Source organism: Lethenteron reissneri, chromosome 52, assembly GCF_015708825.2.
Source record: "Lethenteron reissneri isolate LAM-NWPU_2019-01 chromosome 52, ASM1570882v1, whole genome shotgun sequence".
NCBI lineage: Eukaryota > Metazoa > Chordata > Hyperoartia > Petromyzontiformes > Petromyzontidae > Lethenteron > Lethenteron reissneri.
In genome coordinates this window covers 1428076-1446659 of record NC_083830.1, presented here as the reverse complement: position 1 = coordinate 1446659, position 18584 = coordinate 1428076, and the positions used below count along the sequence as shown (strand labels likewise).

Here is an 18584-nt window from a genome sequence, read left to right as displayed (position 1 = left end):
TTTCCCATTATTCTGTTTCCACGGGTGTTAATGAGCGGTTTTAATCAGTGCGATCGGAGTCTAGAGGGTTAATACTTCTTCTATTCAGTTATATTAGGAGCGTGATATACTGTTGTGTTGCAGGATCGTGAGAGATGGCTCCGGCTTGGTAGAGGATTTGAGGTAGCAGTAGATAGATGATGGTGAAGGGTTAGACAATGTTACATGGTGGCACGTGCAGGGCAATGACAATGGCTGTCGTGTGAATGGCAGTGCAGTTGGCGGTGTTGCCGCAGCGTCCCCACTGCGGTGAAACTTGTGGGTGGCCGAGAGCCGCCGGGGTTCAACGCTTCCCCGTAAAACGACACCAACAGCGACATTCACACCACGCGAATTGACCCGCTGCGCGTGACTCACAATGCTGCGGCAGCATGAGTTGGCAAAATGTGCACATTTTTTTATAATAATCACCCATAGTCTGTCCACTGCTGGATGAACCTTTCCCCAAAGTCGTCGACGTCCCTCACAGTCCTGCGACGTGGCGACCTAACAACGCGCTCCCGCACGCGAGCCGATGGCTCCGTCTCTGTGCTGGGGTCTTCCCCTCGGCAGAGTTCCCACCTTTGGCTGTCGTTCCATCTCCAGTCTCGGCCCTTGTAGGCTGTGCCCTGCCAAGCCCATTTGCTTTCATCAACAGTCAATATTGTTTCTCAAACTTGCGGTTGTATTCCGATACGTATGATTTTATCTCATGATATGAATGATCGTATCCGTGTGGTCGATGGTACAAAAAACATTTTTTATAGTCAGTCGTAATATGTTAGCCCCTAAAATTACCGCCTTCGGTTTTCAAATAACGTCAACAAGGTTTCACAAACGAAGTGACTTAATAAAGAATAATTTACTACATCGCGCATTTCAGTGAAATATAACATGTGCACATTTCGGCATTCCATCAAATACAATCAAACTTGCTAAACAAGGCAATAAAATGTGGATATCAAACAGATTGCCCTGAGTCATTGTGACAGCACTCCACAAGGGACTGTAGATGAGCGAGATGCGAGCCACGAGTCTCGGATACGGCCGGAGGGGACGACGACCACACGGCAGATGGCAGAAGGCAGATGGCCCGGTCACGCCTGGGACGACGTCTCATGCTGGGGACGCAGAGAAGACCGCACGGAGTCCGTGGATCCCAGAGTGCGAGATGGAACGTAGGAATACAACGAGGTCCCGTGGGTAGGTGGTGGGTGGCAAGGCCCTTCAGTGCTTTATAGATTCGCAACAAAATCTTAAAGTCGATTCTAAGCTGTGATTGATGTGATGGAATGAGGCGGTTATAGACAAGACTCGGGCAGCTGCGTTCTGAACGCCTGACAGCCCATTGGGAACCCTTTTTAAAGGTATTTCCGCCTGACAAGTGGGAATTACAACAAATGTGTCTGACAAGTGGGCATTACTATGATAGTGCCTGACAAGGCATTACATTTAGATTTAAAGCTTTCGTGACTGCAGGGATTCATATTCTTGGTTCTTTCGGTAAAGTCACGTAGAAAGGAAACAATAACATAATACAAATATAAAACAATAAAATTCTCACGACGTTTCGATTGCAATTTCCTTGCAAGAACATTTTATTGCTGTGGTTTTCACACCTGATGATGATTGCTTGTGTTGCAATCGGAACGTCGTGAGAATTTTATTGTTTTATATTTTTATTATTTTATTGTTTCCCTTCTACGTGACTTTACCGAAAGAACTAAGAATAAGAGGGCATTACTATGATAGTGCCTGCCAAGAGGACATTACTTTACTATAATAGTGGCTGACATAAAAATAAGACATCTTAGTGACACTTCAAGTGCGTTTCAAAAGACAGTGCAAGGTAAATCATGACACCGAGGTTTCTTACTCTGGCCGATGGACTTATTGTGTGACCATCCATGGGCATGTGGAACGGATCGACGCGACGTGCCGTGCCTGTGGAGAGCCAAGCGGCACGACCCCTCGGCCTTGTCCCCTTGGTTCATGGCAGGAGAGCTTGCCGCATCCAAGACTTAACTTCGGCCAAACAGTTGGACAACACAGATGTGGCAGGTGTGAAACCCGGTTTGGTGTGAATATAAACGTATTATCGTCAGCAAACAGATGATACCAAAACGATTAAATAACTGCCCCAAGGGGAGGTCGTATGAATGCTGGCGAGCTATCAGAGACCCTTAGATGACTGACACACAGGAAGACACAATGCCAATGTCATATTTGCAACATACAAGTTCACAAAGGAAAAACACACACTTAGAAATACTGTAATACGTCTTGAGGAACACGACCGGAACCCGTGGCAAATCATTTACACTTTATGTCTCGTCAGCACAGGCCCGTGTAAAACCTGTCGTTGTCGCGGGTGGGATGTGCGCGTGTGGCCAATGGGGCACGGCGAGCAGCGGTCGCTGCGGGCACTGAACTGCCCCTAAAACAGCGCGCCCATTGCTTCACCTGGCGCCGGCTGGAATGCGACCCGACCTGACCGTGGTGGCTCCGAGTGTCATTGAAAGTCGCCTGTCAGCAAAACAAGGAGGCAGACACAAAACCGCCTCACGCACGGATTCTATCTGGAACGCGTTCCGACAGCCGTGTGCCCTTGAACTCGAGCTCAGTAGAACCTCGACTCGCTGGTCCTGCGTTACAAGTTGGATTTATTAATAGACAGATTAAATTAGCAAAACAAGATAAACGATCATGTACAAACGAGATTGCAAGGATAAACGGAACAGATAAAACGAGACAGACAATTCCAACTAGAAACACAGCACAAATGAGAGAGTATAAACCAGACAGGACACACGAGACAACTTACAAAACAGTACAAGCGACGCAGTACAACTAATGGACAGGGCACAGACACACACACGCCCCTGTAATGAAGTAGGGTCCATGCCAGGCAGGTGTATCACATGAGACAGCACAGAGAGAGAGACAGCATGCACCAGACAAACGATACAAACGAGGCAGCAGGTCTACAGACACGGGCAGCACAAACGAGGCAGCGCTGTGGACAGGGCGGGGACGAGAAGGGAAGTGCGTACGTGACCAGGGGCACGGCACGGAGCAGCAGCAGTAGCAACGATCCACGTCACCTGAGCGTCACGTTACCCTTGGAGAGAATGTGTCCTTACCTGACCACAGCTTAGGGATGGGCAAACACAATCGATACAGTACCGTCCTTCCTAACCATCGATGTTTTGATTTCGATGTTGATCCATCCGATAACATCGGAACCCCTTTGGATGTTGGGTTTGTTCACGCCGGAAGGTGTTGACAGCTCTTTGACGGGGAATAAAACCGGGCCCTCTCCCAACGTCATTGACAGGCGTTTCTGCTGCGCGTCGGGTTAAAGGTCACGTTCTGGAAAAGCCGGCGCCGCGTGTGGCTGCTGTTGGTTGTGTTGGCCGTGCAACAGCGGCTGCCTTGTGCTTTTTATTATTTTTAGTTATTCATCTCTTCGAAAACGAACATTGCTGTTACCTGTAAATATATATATTTTTAAAATGTACAATGACATCGATGGTGTCGTAATATCTGAGTTGTCTATCGATGTTTCCATCACGAAACATCGAGTGCTCAAGGTCAGGTTTCAAGTTGCGTTTTTGTGACCAGGTGAGGTGAACTCAAGAGACGAGGATTGTTTCAAATGCAGGGGTGACCTGGGGCGTGGGTCTGCCAGTCGGAGGCAACGATTGCTGTAATGCCTTCACTCTGCGTTCCCAATTGAGCCATTTGTGGTGTCATTTTCGAATTTGGCAAATCTGGACCCTGACGCCAATGGCACACGGGGGCCCTCTCTTGCGAATGACGTCACGGGATCTTTAACTTCCACGAGTGAAGCGGACGGCGAGCAGCATGATCACAGTACTGTACGTGCAAACCACACGTCCAAGTTTAAGTCTGTGAGCCATGCGATAGCTTCAGGAGTTGCGCGACTAACGCTGCTCAGTCCGCCGGAGAGCTGACGTAGGATGCAGTTGTTCATGATGTGGTCCATTGTTTGGTTCGGGTGGCCACAGTCACACTGTGGGTTGATTATCACGGTGATTACACCCGAGATTAATAACCGGGGCGGCCACTGGATTTGAGCCGTGAACACGCTACCGCTGGACCGCTGGGCCACGAGTGTTTGACATGTCGATGGTTTTCTCTCGATGTCACATCCCGACTGTTGCGCCACGTCAGTGTGACTTGAAACGTAGACGCAGGCAACGTCTAAGTTGTCGGCGTTGCTTTTTTGCGGGATCGTTCTCAGATCATAGCGCAGTTGACCATTGATACGTGATCCCTACGTCCACTCGACACCACGGTGGTATCATCTCGCCTCAGCAGCACGGCAAGCGCGATGATGCGTCACCCATCGCAGATTAATATTTCACGTCCCGTGTCCAGGCGACGAACGTCCACGGCGGGGAAGGGGACGGCCGTCCGACCAATGGCGAGCGCCGTCCGTCTTTAAAAGTCGCAGCTTCTCCTCCACCGCTCACATTCTCTGGAGCTCACACAGGACGCGGTTCTTGCTTCAACAGTGCTTGAACAGAACTCACCCCCTGTGTCTTCTCACTTAACTCTCAAACGTTACCAACTACAACACCAACTACAACATGACGTCCCAGATCCGTCAGAACTTCAGCCAGGAGGTGGAGGCAGCCATCAACCGCCAGGTCAACCAGGAGCTCTACGCCTCCTACGTCTACCTGTCCCTGGTGAGTGCCGCTGCCTCGAAGCCCGCGTGTCCCAGCGGCCAGTTCGACGCCCCTGGCTGGTGCACGTTCTCTCATCCGCGCGTTCCTCTTTCTGAATCGATGGCGTTCCAAGCATGACCATCCCCATGCTCATTTCGAGATTCTTCTCTAGTTTCTCTGTCACTGTGAAAGTTTCTGTTCCATGTTGGGAGCATGTGATACGTACTGTGCCGATGAAAAACAAACTTCTTCTGGCACACTGCCATGTAGGCTCTGCACTATTCAGCTCGGTTTCGCAGAAGTCATTAAAAACATCTCTGTTGTGCGTTCTGCCAAGCGGCTCCACGTTGCGCTATCGGGGTTCGTGCCGCAAGACGAGGAGCCCGTCGCGACCCTCCGTGTGGCGAACGGCCCAAGGAAGCGAGTGTCGCAGAGCTACCTCTGAGATCCCTTCACGTGACCTCTGACCCACCGCACAACTAGAGGGGGATACATCTTCCTTCAGCCCGGCCACCGGGAGTAATGCTCATCGCAAGATGGTCAAAGTGATACATTAAAATGATCAGAGATTGAATTTAGAAAACTTGACCATCACATAATTAGTAGTGAAAATTGGCGGAGGTGTGAATTGCAGATGGATTCGATCCCACTGTGACAATGAACCCAACATCCTCTGTTTAAGCCAGACCTAGAACTCACAGTAACACACAAACTCTGACAGAGAAACACTCATACAACATTTACTGGTGTACACCTTCACAAATATCAAATATGTACACAATCATGACATCGCGCACAGCTGCTGTGTGGATTGTTGCATGGTGAGACCGAGATGGAGGGTTGTGACTTCGTGAGGCCTTCATCCAGCAGTGGATAGATCACGGATGGATGATGATGAGGACGGTGACGATGACAGGCACAGTGCCGGGACTGTGCTTCTGGCCTCACTGTCGCCGCTGTTTGTGCGAACCGCAGGCGAGCTACTTCGACCGCGATGACGTGGCCCTGAAGCACTTCCACAAGTTCTTCAAGGATCTGTCGCACGAGGAGCGCGAACACGCCGAGAAGCTGCTCGAGTACCAGAACAAGCGCGGCGGGCGCGCCGTGCTCCAGGACATCAAGGTACGTGTTTATTTGACCGTACTTCACCGCACTCTCGTCTCCTACCTCACGTTTACCGATCGTTCATCCCATTACTCTGCATCTCGTCAGCTCTCCGCCAGCCGCATCTCTCGGTGGGCCGTTCCGAGAGACGCCGCGCTTGACACGTGAGCCGCCCGGTTGGAAAATCCGGCCACAGACTCTGTACGTCTCATTTCCGTGTGGGAGCAGAAGCCGGAGCGTGACGAGTGGGGCAGTGGTCTGGAGGCCATGCAGCTCGCTCTGCAGCTGCAGAAGACCGTGAACCAGGCTCTGCTGGATCTCCACGCTCTGGCCAGTGAGAAGAAAGACCCGCAGGTTCGTACGTTCGGTGGCTCGGGTCCCAAGCACCCTGCGGTCGCTCTCAGAACCCGCGGCTCTCGCCACGAAGCTGTCTCCCCGCTCGGTCCCACGGCCACGCTTTCTTAAGTCCGTGGCTGTCGCCGCAAAGTCGCCGGTCACTTTGAGCGACCACCGCACCCCATGAAATGTCTCCCTGGCCAATGAAGCCGTGGCTGATGTTGTTGTTGTTGTGTCCACAGCTGTGCGACTTCCTGGAGAGCAAGTTCCTGGAGGAGCAGGTGGAGTCCATCAAGAAGCTTGGGGACCACGTCACCAACCTCAAGCGCCTGGGCGTGCCGCACTCCACGACGGGAGAGTACCTCTTCGACAAGCTCACGCTGGGCAGCAGCTGAGCTGCGTCTCCGTCGCCCCCAGCCTCGCCACGCTCAGCCTCTCTGTACCCCGCGGCGACTCCTCCTTGAGAAATGGCATTTGTCTGTTGGTTAGTTAGTCAGTCAGTCACAGCACTCGCTTGAGTCATGTTCATTGTTCTGTTCACCGCCAAGCAAGCACCACCTATGACCTTTGACCTAGGTCAATAAAACTCACTGAAGGTTTTGAGCTTACTAACCTTAAGGGGTGTTTCAAAAGTCTAAATGCTCTCATTCCATCGCTCTTAACGGTTGAGTTGAGTTAGGAAATGATCAGTAGAATGAAGAAAATGTGGGGGACAAATTTATTATTAGGGGGTGGGGGGGGGGCTAAAGGCATACAAATTGACAGCAATTTTCTAATGAATAAAAACGAGCACAAGTAGCCTCGACACAAGTGCCCCCTATGTCAGGAGGTTCTCGTGCAGAGACATCTCCGCCTCCGTGGAGGAGTGTGCACCTCCAAATCCATACCCAGAGACGTCCCCGGCACCGTGCCCCGTGCACTCGGCAGCGGCCCGCAGACAAATCCCTCTTCTCCTCGTAGGCGGTCGACGGCCACCTGTCCGATTGTAAAGGCGCATCTTCCTCTTCCTGATGAATGCAACATCGTCACCGGAGCCATAAGCTCGTTCAGAGTCGACCACGGGCAGCTCACGGAGGAGGAGGAGGAGCGCCAAGCGGGCCGGAGCGGCCACGTCCCTGGCGGGGCGCGGGGCCTTCTCTGCGGCGACTCTTCCCGTGGCCTTCACTCTCCGCCTGTGGGCAGTGGCGATGCTCCAACCGGGGTGTGAGCGCGAGGGCCGCCGAGATGGAGCTGCTGTGCTGAGAAGGAGCCTCTAATAAAGTGTGACGAGCATCACCCATCGTCTCGCTCTCATCTTTATTACACAGAGACACACAGAGTACGCCATTGTTTAGATCCTCACTGCATTTTACCATATGCACACACACACACAACCTAGGTTCACATTTTTCCATCGTCGTCATCTGTATTTAGAAGCAGGCAAGATCCGGTTATGAGTATTATTGTTGCTCATATTACACAAGCCTTACCCAGAACACGTCATTTCGATGCTCCCTGTAGGCAGAGTCTGTCCCTCGCGTGGTCACCATGGTGCTGGCAGCGTCGTGTTCATGCGGCGATTGTCGAAAGCCGCCTGCCCGAGCCACGCGGTTGTTACGGCGGCATTCCATGGACATTGAGGAATGTTGATCGGAGACTTCGGTGTAAAAGTTGGAGGGGGCAGACAGAGTAGATGACATGAATTTTTTTCAAATTCGGCAAATTTGTAGCATGGCGCTAGCACACAGTGGCCTACTCCTTAATGTCCACCGTGAAACCGAGGGCGTGTGGGATTTTTACGGTAAATTCACACGCAAAGTTTTCGGGCGAAGGGCTTTGAGTCACATCGCTGGCCAATGATGTCCTGCGATGGGATACGTTTCGAGGACCACAATGCACTTCTTCATAAACTTCTTACTGATGGGTTGGTTTTTCTACAGCTGCACAGAGGGCGCGAGTTGAGAGGTCCGGGGGGTGAGTGCCTGCTGCTCAGTGCGTGATGTTCCTTGTCCTGCCTGGGGGTTCAAGGCGGTGATGATGATGGGACGGAACCGCTGTACGGTGCTTTCTATACAGTCATCAATTACTCTTCATTTAGCATTTGTAGGTACAAAAGAACTGATTGCGACGCTTTTCAATAAAGTGTTAAGACGTGTGTCATTACAGACAAATATCACAATACAACAGCCGGGTGGCGGTGTTGACGGCGACGCTGCTGCACGTGGCCGCTGCCTGTAATCCAGCACCCTGGAGGCAGCAGCAGCAGCAGCGGGGGTTTGTGGATCACGCACAGACGTGGCGTGTGATCTAACAACCTCTATCCGTGGGCGGCGAGGAGGTGCCGTAGGCCTGGCTCGCCAGGGGAAGGCGGCACAGCACGGATGTCTGTGCGGGGATAGAGTGTTTCCCCCTTGCACGCGTGGGGTTTCTCCTGGCGCTCCGGTTAATTGGCTAACACCTTCATATGTAGAGAACCGCAGAGCTTAGCCATGTATTGGTGGCCCCGGCTCATCGCCGCGTGGCTGCTGCTTCGTTCCCTCTCGTCTGTGGTTCCTCCTCCCGGTGCCCTCCGAGTCGTCCCCCCCTCTCTCTGCGTCGTCCTTTCTCTCTCTCTGTACGAGAAGAGCGACTCCGCTGCGGCGGTGGAGGCACACAGGGCATCTTTGTTGTCACTGTTCTCTGTTACCCCAGTAGGGTGGTGTTTATCCCCGTGGTAGCGCCCCCGTGGTAGCGCCCCCGTGGTAGCGCCCCTGTGGTAGCGCCCCTGTTGTAGGAGGACCCCCGTGGTAGCGCCCCCGTGGTAGCGCCCCTGTTGTAGGAGGACCCCCGTGGTAGCGCCCCTGTTGTAGGAGGACCCCGTGGTAGCGCTCCCGTGGTAGTGCCCCTGTTGTAGGAGGACCCCGTGGTAGCGCCCCTGTTGTAGGAGGACCCCGTGGTAGCGCCCCTGTTGTAGGAGGACCCCGTGGTAGCGCCCCCGTGGTAGCGCTCCCGTGGTAGCGCCCCTGTTGTAGGAGGACCCCGTGGTAGCGCCCCTGTTGTAGGAGGACCCCGTGGTAGCGCCCCCGTGGTAGCGCTCCCGTGGTAGCGCCCCTGTTGTAGGAGGACCCCGTGGTAGCGCCCCTGTTGTAGGAGGACCCCGTGGTAGCGCCCCTGTTGTAGGAGGACCCCCGTGGTAGTGCCCCTGTTGTAGGAGGACCCCCGTGGTAGCGCTCCCGTGGTAGTGCCCCCGTGGTAGCGCTCCCGTGGTAGCGCCCCCGTGGTAGTGCCCCTGTTGTAGGAGGACCCCGTGGTAGTCGGCGCGGTGGTTCCGCGCCTTGGGCCACGGCGCCCCCTGGCGTCGGCCCGGGCCGCCTGCCCCAGCGCCGCTAGCTGCCGCCGCTGATGCTGATGGTGGTGGTGATGATGATGGTGGTGGTGATGATGATGGTGATGATGATGGTGGTGGTGATGGTGGTGGTGGTGATGATGATGGTGGTGGTGATGGTGGTGATGATGGTGGTGATGATGGTGGTGGTGGTGATGATGATGGTGGTGGTGATGGTGGTGGTGGTGATGATGATGGTGGTGGTGATGGTGGTGGTGATGATGGTGATGATGATGGTGGTGGTGATGGTGGTGATGATGATGGTGGTGATGGTGGTGATGATAGTGGTGGTGATGGTTTTTGTTGTTGTTCTTAGTTCTTTATTTGGTCTCTTATTATTCTTCACTAATTTTCAGAGTGGTGGGTGGGGGGGTGCACTTCCACCGATAAGACATCACCGGCGTGAGGAGGGCCGCCACACACTTGAACCCATTGTTGTGGTTGACAGCAGCACGATGATGGTGATGATGGTGATGATGATGGTGGTGGTGTGAGGTGTTTCCACTCCGCCGTGTCTTGTCGGAGTCTTCATTCAAGGCCGCCAGTGGCCGCCAGTAGCCCGCGGACCTGGCAATGAAGAACGCTGATCTAAACACACCTGTTTTGAACGGGTTCCACGTACTATGAAGAAGGGCCATTGCCCGAAACGTCTCGTATATTTGTTTTAATGTCAGGCCACGGTGTTGTTGACGACCGTGCCGAGGTGGTGACTGTGGCAGAGCTGCCGAGTTGCGAGCCCTGACCATCACCGGGTCGACGAGCGGAGGTGACGCCTCGACCACAGAGCGAATGCAAGGACAGGGTGCTTCAAAAAGTGTTAAAGAGTCTCCCACTTGTTCGCCATCGTTGTCAACACGTGCCTGTAATCTTCTCCAGGTGGTCTCCAGAGCCCAGAGGCACATTTATTGTGATATTGTTACAAATTGTCAGAAGTGTTAAAACATTTTTGAAGCACTCTGCACTGTCTCTCTTAAACACCCCATCAACCTCGCCACCGTCTGGGAGTGCATCAGTTCAGCAGAATTATTTAAAGACAAGCAACAACTCTGTCCCCTGTTTCGACGGGCAGTGTCTCATCAGCAATCGGGCTAGCTTGAAGCAATGCTGGTGAACTGCTCATCCTCCAGGCAAGGAACCCCCTCTGAACGACATGGGTCCGAGGCATTACGAGGGTGGGCGTGAATTAAAATATTACGTTTCAATTGGTTTCTTTTTTAGGGAATATAAATGATGTTAGCTCCGATAGAGTACTTTTTAGGCAAATCATTCCCCAGTCAGCTGTATTGGAATGGAAGCACATTACGTTCCACCCCCATGGTTCCCTCTGGACAGGCGTTATGGTGAAAGTCAAACAAGCAGCAACTCTACAGGTTCATCATGGGACCTCCTTTGCCAGTAGAAAAATATGATAATAGGTTTTCCCCTTTTTTCTGGCAACAAAACAGGTGTTAAGATGTTAAAACACCAAACTGAAACCTTTTACAAGCAATCATGTCTGCATTAACCACAATTATTGTGGTCAGAATGCAAACAAAAAACATGCTTTAATATAATGCATTGTCCTTGAAACTGATTGGTCCACACCAGAGACAGCTTTCTTTTGAGCCTCGTCTCAAACGGTGTTAGACCAGAGGACGCTGATTGGTCCACACCAGAGACAAATTTCTTTTGAGCCTCGTCTCAAACGGTGTTAGACCAGAGGACGCTGATTGGTCCACACCAGAGACAAATTTCTTTTGAGCCTCGTCTCAAACGGTGTTAGACCAGAGGACGCTGATTGGTCCACACCAGAGACAAATTTCTTTTGAGCCTCGTCTCAAACGGTGTTAGACCAGAGGACGACGCCTTTGGCCTTTGGCGTCCTCTGGTCTAACACCGTTTGCGACGAGGCTCCAAAAAAATCTGTCTCTGGTGTGGACCAATCAGTTTGAAGTATAAATTTTGATTTAAAGCTTTCGTGACTGCAGGGATTCATATTGTTGGTTATTTCGGTAAAGTCACGTAGAAGGGAAACAATACAATAATAGGCATCATCTGGCCTAACACCGTTTGAGACGAGTCTCTGGTGTGGACCAATCAGTTTCAAGGACAATGCATTATATTATCAGAATTTTATTGTTATATATTTTTTATTATTTTATTGTTTCCCTTCTACGTGACTTTACCGAAAGAACTAGTTTAAAGTATGTTTTTTGTTTGCATTCTGACCACAAGCAATGTGGTTAATGCAGACATGATTCCTTGTACAAGGTTTCAGTTTGGTGTTTTAACATCTTAACACCTGTTTTGTTGACAAAAAAAAGGGAACAACCATTAATCTACATTCTACAGGTTCAGACTAAAGACGGCCCGACGCAGTGAGAGCGCACCAGCTGCACTGCCTCGTCGCCTCACCCACCCTGTCCTTATAAAGCGACCGGTGACGTCACCAGCAGGCCGCCACGCCCCTTGCACAGCAAGCTCCGCCCCCACGTGCCGCTTCGAGTGTTACGAGCGCGCGCCCCACCCCCGTGGTGACGTCAGAGGGGCTTCCCCCGCACCCTCCGCCCCCACTACCCACAATGCACGCGGGAGGCGAAGAGCGCATGCGCAGGGGGGGGTCGGTGGGATTGCGAGGGAGGGGTGGGGGGAGGCCTAGGAGGCGAGGCTTGAGTGGGAGGGGGCTTTAGGGGAGGGGCTAGGAGGATGGGGCGGGGTTATGATAATCGCGGGGAGGGGTTTAGGGGGATTGGGAAGCTTAAGGGGCGGGGCTTTAGGGAGCAAATTCGAGGGGAGGGACGCTGGAAGTCGAGGGGCGGGGCTCGGGGGGGGTGCGGGGCGTATCCGGTGGGCAGGGCCAGGCGCGAGCACCGAGGGCGAGGGGGCGGGGCTCGCGGGTTTTGGCGAGGGGAGGGGCGTCGAGAGGCGGGGCTCGCGGCAAGTGAGGGGCGGGGCCTCCGGGGGAGTGAGGGGCGGGGGAAGGGGGGGGCTTCAGGGCCGCCGCGCGCGCGCGCGAGCAAAATGGCGGCGGCGTCGTCGTCCGGCAGGGGCGAGCGGAGCGGCCGGGCCGAGCGCGGCGGAGGCGGCGCGGGAGCCGCCGGAGTCGGCGGCGCCGCGGCCGCGGACCCCCTGGACGAGATGCTGGCTCGCGACGTGGACGAGAAGGCGGTCAGCGACCTCGTGGGCTCGCTCGAGTCGCGCCTCGGGGGCGCCCGGGTGGCACTCATCGCTAACAACCACGCGGCCCGCGGCGGCGGTGGTGGTGGTGGAGAAGCGGCGAGGGAGCAGCAGCAGCAGCAGCAGCTCAAGCAGCAGCAGCTGAAGCAGCTAGCAGCAGCGACCTCCGGGACACGGGGTAGTAGCAGCAGCAGCTGCAATTAGCGTCACCGTTGCGAACTCCACGTTTGGATGTGTGGCCTCCACGCCGGTCATCATAACTTCTGTAGGAGGAGGAGGAGGCGGAGCTGCTGGCGCTGCTGCCGCTACAGCAGTAGCAGCAGCGGGATCAGCATCAGCAGCAGGAGGTGGTGCTGGTGGTGCTGCACAGGTTCACCCGAGCCGCCTTGGAGGGAGCACAGTGGCGCCCGCGCTCACCGCCTCCATCTCTTCCTCGGTGTCGTCCATCGCGACCATCTCCCCCATCTCCTCCATCATCTCCTCCTCCTCCTCCTCGCCGTCTCCGCTGCTGCTGAATCACGCGACCAAGGCGATCTCCTCGCCCGTCTCGCACACGCTCAACGGCAGCGCCGTCACCACCCCCGCGGCGACCCCCCCCGCGGTCGCCACCCCCTTGGGGGTCCCCTTGGGGGGGTCCTCCCCGGGCTGTGCGAGCAACGGGCTGAGGACCCCGAGCCCCGCCGCGAACCCGCCGCGCGCGGGGGCCCAGCAGGCGGCGGGGCCCGCGTGCTGCGCCCCGCGGCCGCCCCAGCAGGCCGTGTTCAACGGAGCCGAGCACGGACACGGGGCGCTGCTCGGGCAGCAGCAGCAGCAGCAGCTGCAGCTGCACGTGGGAGTGAGTAGCACCACCACCAGCAGCAGCAGCATCATCAGCAGCAGCAGCCCAGTGTCCACCCCTCAGGGGCCGCAGCCCGGCGTCTCGAAACCCGCCCTGGCCGCCGTGACGGCCCCGGCGCAGCTGAGGCCCGCGCTGGTGCCCCCCGTGCACCGCGTGATGGCCCCGCAGGTGATCGCGCCGCGGCCCATGCAGCAGCAGCAGCAGACCATGGTGCAGCTGCCGCCCGGATTCACAATCCCGCCAGGTGAGAAGCGCACACGCTGCTGACGCGAGCCCGGCCCCGGCTTGTGGTATCGCCCCCTAGTAGGTGAGAGGTGATGGGACTCCATGTGGCAGCGAGGAGGTGAGAGGTGACGGGTGAGGGATGGCAGGGGCAAGGTGAGAGGTAACAAGAGAGTCTCTGGCCACGTGCGTGGTGCAGCAGGGTGCAGCAGGGTGCATGAGTTGACATGAAGCCGGCGACGTGCAGGTGTGGTGCACGCGAGAGATGACGGTGTGCAGCGGGAGGTGAGAGGCAGAAGGTGAATGGGACTGTCGGCGATGTGCGGCAGGTGAGAGGTGCAGGAGAGGGGCGACGTGGGTAGGTGTGCACGAGAAGCAGGTGAGGAACAGTGCAGAGCGTGAGACAGGTAGATGTCGTCTACATGCTGAACCTATGCAGGTGCTGTCAGCTGACTTGAGGCTGCGTGTGTGCCCGTGGGCGGAATGAGCCCACGTGGAATTCAGCATCGGCAGCAAAAGGACGGAATGTTTTGAAAATAACCAATTTGTCTGTCTGTGTACTTAGAGATGTAATAACACCCACAGTCTTGCCTTTCACAGGGTCACGTCTTGCAGCACTGCTTAACGGTTCGCATGTGAGGTTCACCGGTACTGCTGTAACTCGTGGCTGTCTTAGACGCAACCGCTGGGTGGCTTCTCATTCTTTATCCACTGCTACTGCTGCGTGCGTCATATTGCACGAATCTAGAGAGGAGCCCATCCACTCATCCATCCATTCATTTGAAACCTCGCTGATCAGTTTTGGTTGGGGAGGTGAAAAACAATAGGGAGGTGGGGGTGTGATAGAAGGTCAGGATCAGTTGCAATATCATTGGCCACTGATGTTAGCCGTGGCCATGAATCAAACTGATAACCACTAGCTTGCCAGCGCAGTGCATAAACCGCTGCACCATCGCTTCAACCCCCCCCCCCCCCGTAACTTTTGACTCTTTGTGGAAGTGGTAGTGCAGTTGTTGGCACACCACACGACGAACCCGGCCGCTGAAGGTCAACATCAGTGACGAATATCTGAACTGGTTTTGGGCCTCCCCGAGGTCGACTCAGCCATGAAATTAGTACCTTGTTACGATGTGTACAACACAGCACTGGGGAGACAAAGCGGCCGGGCGTGGTGTTGGCCACCCAACTCCTTCGTGTGCCGTGTCCGCCTTCATAGGTGCTCGTGAACAGCACTTGCTCCCAACAGCCTGTTACAGGCTATCCGGGGGATTTTTGTCTTTGTGTGGTTCAGCTGCGTGTGAATGTTCAATGTAAACTCGTGTTCTCCGCCGCCACAGTGGGTTTCCGTGGAGAGTTGACAGGTCTCGTGTGCCATGCGTTGGTAATGAGCGTACGTGTGGAGTCGCGGATCGGGGCGCCTGGCGTTCAACCACAGAAACACGACGAGCTGGCGTCACACACACGTTGGGTCAACAGATCTGTGCGTGTGCGTGCGTGCGGTGATGGAACGTTAAGCGGGTCTGAAGACACGTGTGTTGTCATCGTGCTTCTCTCTACGTTTCCCTTCCGTGTCCTCGTGTGATTTTAGTTACTGCCGAGGCTCCTGCTGTTTGCAGAGCCTTGGCAAGAACCGCCGTCCTGAGTACTCGCGTCCCTAAACCATAACCTATTACCCCTACCCCTTAGTCTTGACCCTAAACATGAACTCCTAATCCTTCATCCGAACCCCTAACCCTCATCCATAAACAATAGTCCCTAACCCTTAACCCTAAACTCCACAGAGAGCCAAAGTAGCGGTGTCCCTTCATATTTCATTAATTGCAAAGGACCGCTGACGGGAGGTTTGTAATTGGATGAAACTCTGGTGCACGTTTGTGTAAAGAAACACATGAGAGGACTGTTGTCGCTCCCTGCGAGGTGTTCGCTGTTTTCCCCGCTGCTCGCGCCGCACAAGAGCACGGAGTCCGTTGTGCGCACCGGAGTGAACGGTGCAGCTTGATCATCGGTGGAGGAGGCCGGAGGTGGTTTAGGCATTCGAGCGCTGAGCCGGCACCTCTGAGGTCCTGGGTTCAAATCTGGATGTTGGCCACCTGTCAATAATCCGGGTTCTCAGCAAGTTGATGATGTCAGCTCAGACACTAATGACTGCTTTAAAAAACACAATTAATGTTGTTTTAAGCTACATTTAGGAAGATACCATCTCCTCTTCTTAAAACATTTAGAGGTTTAATTGGCATGTGGCAAACATTTTTCTCTCTGGCGGTGCATTTGAAAATGTGCAGCTGCAACAGTAGGGTGCAGCACATAAAATATCTCACTTGAAGGAATCTCTGGAGGAGTTGTGTGACGTCTTCTCCATGGCCCGTTCCTGAGCACAACGGGCGATTCACTGCTCTGCGAGCGTTGGCAACAGATACTCTGTCTAATGACATTATGCCGAATCATGGTATGCAACATTAGGATTAGAATTGAAAAAATACAAAATACAAATGTGAAGTGGTGATATCCTCTGCAATTATGTGAGATCCCTTTTGGGATAACATACTCCGCGTCCCGTGTAAATGTGACTGCTTCCCAGCCTCTTGCCTCCTAGCCATCGAGCTCCTCAGTTTCTCCAAGCCAAGGCCTCGCCGGGCCAGGCTTATCCTGTTCTGCTGCGAACGGTTGCACTAGAATGATCGCGATTTAGATTTGTGCAGCATCGAACCGTTCCTGCGTCTCAAGATGCTGGATGGAATAGTGGCGCTTGTGAAAAAAGGGGACCCAGAGTGGGGGGAAAATAGGGAAGATTTTTTATGGGAGTATGTGGCTACAGGTACATTAAGGAGATGGTGCTACAGAAAGGTGCATTTACAAACGTTTCAAAGAGAAGACACAGTAATGGGCAGTGGAGGAAATACAGGATGACCCCGTTTATAAATATCCCACTGACCGTCTTCTTAAAAAGAGATTGAGAAAACCATGGGTCTATATCTTACAGGGGAGAGTGTTAATACATTTAATAGGTAATGCGATCGGTTTGGTGACGTGTAGAGGCTTTGAGCTGGAGTGTTGTTTTCTCTCATTTTTCCATGTTATTTTAGTGGGGCATTTATAAATGGACCGTACGGTATTCTTTGCCAGTGTGGTGTTTGTGTGCCATGTTGCCGGTGTTCCTAGCTGATGTAGTTTCTCGCACAGCTTACACTACTTTTCAGTGAAAATCTAAGCGAAAATTCCACTCGAGTTGTTCTGCGTGACTGGGTGACTGCCTATAACTTTCACGTGCACCCCTTTCGCGGTCATCAATAGATTATGAGGCTAGAATGTGCCTTGTCTGTCCATTAAGCTCCGAGTTGGAGTCTGTAAAAGCCGCGGTGTTTGGCCCTGCACTGGCACAACCGCTGAGCCGAGCTCTGTCCACAAATGAGACGGCGCCTCCTCCTCAATGGGGATGAGACGCCGGCTAATAAACGCGAGCCGCCTCGCGCCCCGAGCCAGCGCGTAGACGGCCGGCGCGCGGGCCTCTCCTGCCACGGCTGGACTTCACCTCTGGCAATACACCGCCGCTTGCGCTAGGGACAGCTGTAACTTGCGTCAAGCGCGTGTGTGTGATCGACTCTCGGCGTGACTTTGCCGTCTGCCTTCGGCCCCTCCGTGTGAGCGGGACGACGATGGTGGAAGCAGTTTATTTAATCGGCGCGGTGTGGCAATGGGTTCGAGTGGGTGCTGTTTACATCTTGGTGGCGCGAGATGACTGCGATCCTGAGCTTTGGAGGCACGGGTGGCAGGCTACGTGATGGCGAGGAAATGGCACTGCAGTAAGAGTGTTCGTGAATCCATCTGTGCAGATCTTTGAGTGATATGCCCACATATGCGTGAGTTTCTCCAGGTCTAACCATTCGCTTGCACCGCTCCTTGGCAATTCAAAGAAATGTCACCAATCAGGGTCACGATGGGATGAATTATTCATTTTTATGTTGACCCTTGACTGGGTTGTGACGTCCTTACCTCTTTAAAAAATTCTTTGTCTTAATTTTCTCTAAAATCGTGCTCTTGGCGTTAAGTCGTGAAACAAAGCCAATTATTGCAGAGCAGTGCATCATTGTTGGATAACAACCCGAGAAAGGAGATATCACAACTACTTCTAAGATCCCTGCAAAGTAACCTCTAATCCTTAAAATATGGCCTGTTGTACTTTTCCGCAGGCCTTGCTGTTTATAAATATTCCTCGTATGGCACTAGAACCAATTTAGCTATCAGGACAGGAAAATATCTAATGATGACTTTTTTTTGTATCGTCATTGGTGATTGATCTGAGACCATTCACCCAATACACTGGTCACCACAAACCCAGGATCTCATAATTTTCTGGCCTCACTGCTTTAATCCCTGAACCACCCGGCCACCTTTCAACATATGGCCTTCTGGCCGTGAATCAGGATATCTAAGCGCTGCCAATATTAATCGGAATCAATTAACGTGTAACATTTATATGTATTTACCCAGGAAACCTTCTCCGAGTCTCAAGATACTTTCGGAAGGGTCCTCACATTGGGACTTCTGACAAATTCCCTTTTGAAGAAATGTTTGCGTGGGGGAGGGAGCCGGAGTATGAAACCCATCTCGCACGCACGAGGGGATGAATAGTCAGAGGTGTGCACAGACGTGTGGACAACCCGCCTGCTGTGTTGCCGCCATCTGGTCACCTCGCTGCCCGGTGGGATTGAGCGTTTCACAAATAGCAGCGCGATCCGCCAACCCTTGCCTCCGAAGTGTTGGACCACCGGTGCGCACTACCGCACGTGGCCGAGGTGTGATTTGAGGGATGTGCTGGAGAGACGTTATCACCCGCAATCCGCTCGCTTGAGATAACCGATCCTGGCTTCTT

At 53.7% G+C, this 18584-nt stretch overlaps 2 protein-coding genes across 2 annotated transcripts in view; both read left to right on the top strand.

The window, feature by feature from the left end:
* Nucleotides 1-4510: 4510 nt before the first annotated feature.
* Nucleotides 4511-7430, top strand: LOC133355748 (ferritin heavy chain B-like). The gene is made up of 4 exons (XM_061573063.1): nucleotides 4511-4736; nucleotides 5691-5837; nucleotides 6048-6173; nucleotides 6398-7430. Exons 1-4 carry the CDS (start codon nucleotides 4635-4637, stop codon nucleotides 6548-6550), a joined length of 528 nt encoding a protein of 175 aa, XP_061429047.1. The 5' UTR covers nucleotides 4511-4634; the 3' UTR covers nucleotides 6551-7430.
* A 5010-nt stretch (nucleotides 7431-12440) lies between these two features.
* Nucleotides 12441-18584, top strand: part of LOC133355765 (transcription initiation factor TFIID subunit 4-like) — a 36468-nt gene continuing 30324 nt past the window's right edge. The window contains exon 1 of the mRNA XM_061573095.1: nucleotides 12441-13736. Within this exon, the coding sequence (XP_061429079.1) occupies nucleotides 13649-13736 (88 nt within the window). The 5' untranslated portion in view covers nucleotides 12441-13648. The remainder of the gene's footprint in view (nucleotides 13737-18584) is intronic.

Excerpts from the sequence above, each read along its gene's own strand:
- LOC133355748 (XM_061573063.1), top strand. The coding sequence starts at position 4,635 with ATGACGTCCCAGATCCGTCAGAACTTCAGCCAGGAGGTGGAGGCAGCC. Across the intron at positions 4,737-5,690 it reads CCTACGTCTACCTGTCCCTG|GCGAGCTACTTCGACCGCGA; the intron begins GTGAGTGCCGCT and ends TGCGAACCGCAG. Across the intron at positions 5,838-6,047 it reads CCGTGCTCCAGGACATCAAG|AAGCCGGAGCGTGACGAGTG; the intron begins GTACGTGTTTAT and ends GTGTGGGAGCAG.